This window comes from Loa loa (assembly GCF_000183805.2).
Source record: "Loa loa unplaced genomic scaffold supercont3.1187, whole genome shotgun sequence".
Classification (NCBI taxonomy): domain Eukaryota; kingdom Metazoa; phylum Nematoda; class Chromadorea; order Rhabditida; family Onchocercidae; genus Loa; species Loa loa.
In genome coordinates, this window is record NW_018109367.1 from 1 (window position 1) to 2,589 (window position 2,589).

General features: G+C 23.7%; 1 protein-coding gene across 1 annotated transcript; it reads right to left on the reverse strand.

The window, feature by feature from the left end:
* Window positions 1–529: 529 nt before the first annotated feature.
* LOAG_19066 (hypothetical protein) lies at window positions 530–807 on the reverse strand (the record flags this gene model as incomplete). The annotated part of the gene is made up of 1 exon (XM_020451722.1): window positions 530–807. A coding segment is annotated over one exon (277 nt), but the record flags the coding sequence as incomplete, so codon positions are not given.
* Window positions 808–2,589: the final 1,782 nt, after the last annotated feature.

The following is a 2,589-nucleotide window of genomic DNA, read 5'->3' on the forward strand; positions in this document are numbered from 1 at the left end:
ATTATTATTATTATTATTATTGTTATTATTATTATTTATTATTATTATTATTATTATTATTATTTGTTTAATTGTTGCATTTATTTGTTCGAACAATAATTTCAATATTTTCCGAACAATAAACACTAATTAATTTAATTAATTTTGTTGATTTATTTTATTATTCGTATTTTCTTTTTCCCACTATTTAATAATTAATCAAAATACACTTACATCTTTAATCATTTATCAATTGATAATTTCCTTATTTGTTTATCAAATTTAACAATAAACCGATTAGATGGAATTAATGTGAATGAGTTATTTAGTAATACTATTCCCTCTTTCCTGCTATCCCAATTCCAACAGACAATATTTCTAACAGATTTGGTCATTTGGGATTGTAGGAAGTGAGGTCGATCGACACGGTGGATGATCGATTGTGACAATCGTTCGAAGTCAGATGGCCTTCGTCCATCTTATCGTCCTCTCTTTTCCTCACCGATATCATTGATCAAAAAATCCAATGAATGTACGAGAAATATAATACAGCAATATTTTCTAATTTCATTATTATTGTTATTGTTATTGTTGTTGTTGTTATTGTTATTATTATTGTTGTTGTTGTTATTATTCTTGTTGTTGTTATTGTTGTTGTTTTTATTCTTGTTGTTGTTGTTTTTATTCCTGTTGTTGTTGTTATTGTTATTGTTATTATTATTGTTGTTGTTGTTATTATTCTTGTTGTTGTTATTGTTGTTGTTGTTGTTCTTATTCCTGTTATTGTTGTTATTGTTACTGTTGTTGTTATAATTGTTATTGATGCTACTGTAATTGTTATTACTACTGTTATTTATTGTTGTCTTAATTATTGTTAATCTTATTAATTACCCACTATTATCAACTTTTTTTTTCTTTGCTATAATTTTTATTGCTATTTTACTAATAATATATTCCCATTATTATTGTTATTGCAATTATTATTATTCTAATATTTATAACTTTTACTATTATTTATTAAAATAATTGTTTACTACAATAATTTAATTTATTACGATTTTTTTTTTTTAAAGTATTACGTAAACTTTTCAAAGTTAATTTTTTTTCTATATCAAAAAAAAAAAAAAGGAAAACCTTTTCTAACATCTTATCAATTAATCATTTTTAAAATTTGATCCTTCATATCCTTCCTCATTTTCTTGAATCTCGACATTTTGCTTTAAATATAATCATTCATTCATCTGCTCTTTTAACAAAAAAAAAAAACGAAAAAGTTATCAATCAAAAAAAAAGAAAAGATTTGAAAGGTTATAGGGTATGCGACAAGATATAAGCATAAGATTTGACAGAAAAGAGGACAACGATGGTTTTAGTTTATCATTCTATTTTTACAATCATTAATTTTATCCACAAGATTTAAAGTACCGCTTCTGGATTGTATGCATTTTTGATTTATTAATTACATTTGAGGCATCATCTTCTTGCCAATTTCTTCTTTTTCCTTTTTCTTTTTTTGAAATTTATTTTATGAAATTAAATCATTCATACAGATATTTATTCAATTCTTTTATTTCTACTCTTCATTTGTTACATGAATATTAAATCAGTAATTTTATTAGCTAATTAAATTGTTAATTATTTCAACTAATTATCACATACTACTTCATTATTTTAAAAGTAAATTAAATGATGCTATCAAATACATTAATATGCATCGAACTAATTGTTAGCTATTAATTAATTAGTTTTGATTGATTGCTATCTTTGATCATAAAAAATAATTAGGCATAAAATATGAAATGAATGCAAAAAAAGAAAGAAGAAAAAAAAGGAAAATATGACGAAGATTATGCAATATGAATATAATTTGAACATTTATCATAAATATTTGTTAAATAAGATCATTCACAAATGACCAATATGTCCATTTTATAGCAATAATTTCATTTTTGTGACTTATCTATCGATGACCACTGTCCACTATAATCATCAGTGATGCAACAAATCCGAATGAGACACATGTCAATTTTCAATTCTAGAACATCATGTTGCATAATGATATCTGTGTGTGTGTGTGTGTATGTGTATGTGTGTATGTGTGTGTGTGCTAAAAGAGACAGAAAGCATTTGATTGATAACAAGTTTTTTTTTTCTTCTGAAAAGATTGGATAGCAAAAAAAAAAAAGAGAGATGAGATGGTTTTGGTGACACGATAAGAATCGAAACACATTCATTAATATAAGCTGAGACAAGAGGAACGACGAAGAGATCTTTGTCATACGATATATTTTAAAATAGTAATTTGTCATTATTCTCAAAAAATTTACTTTCTTCTTTTTAATATTTTAAAATATCAATGTTTTTCTTTTTCCCACTTTTTTATAAATTATCTTTAAAACTTTCATTTTTTTTCTGTTAAAAAAAAAAAATTTTTTCGGCATTTGTTTTTCCCGAAAATTCTAAGAATTACTAAAAGTAATGGTGAATTGTTAAAATTATATGAATGGTTTTCTTTGTTTCAAATTTTCTGTAATTTTCTTTAAAATTCCAGCAATTACTATAAATGAATAGCAAATTGTTGGAAATTCCGGAAATTACTACAAATGAACA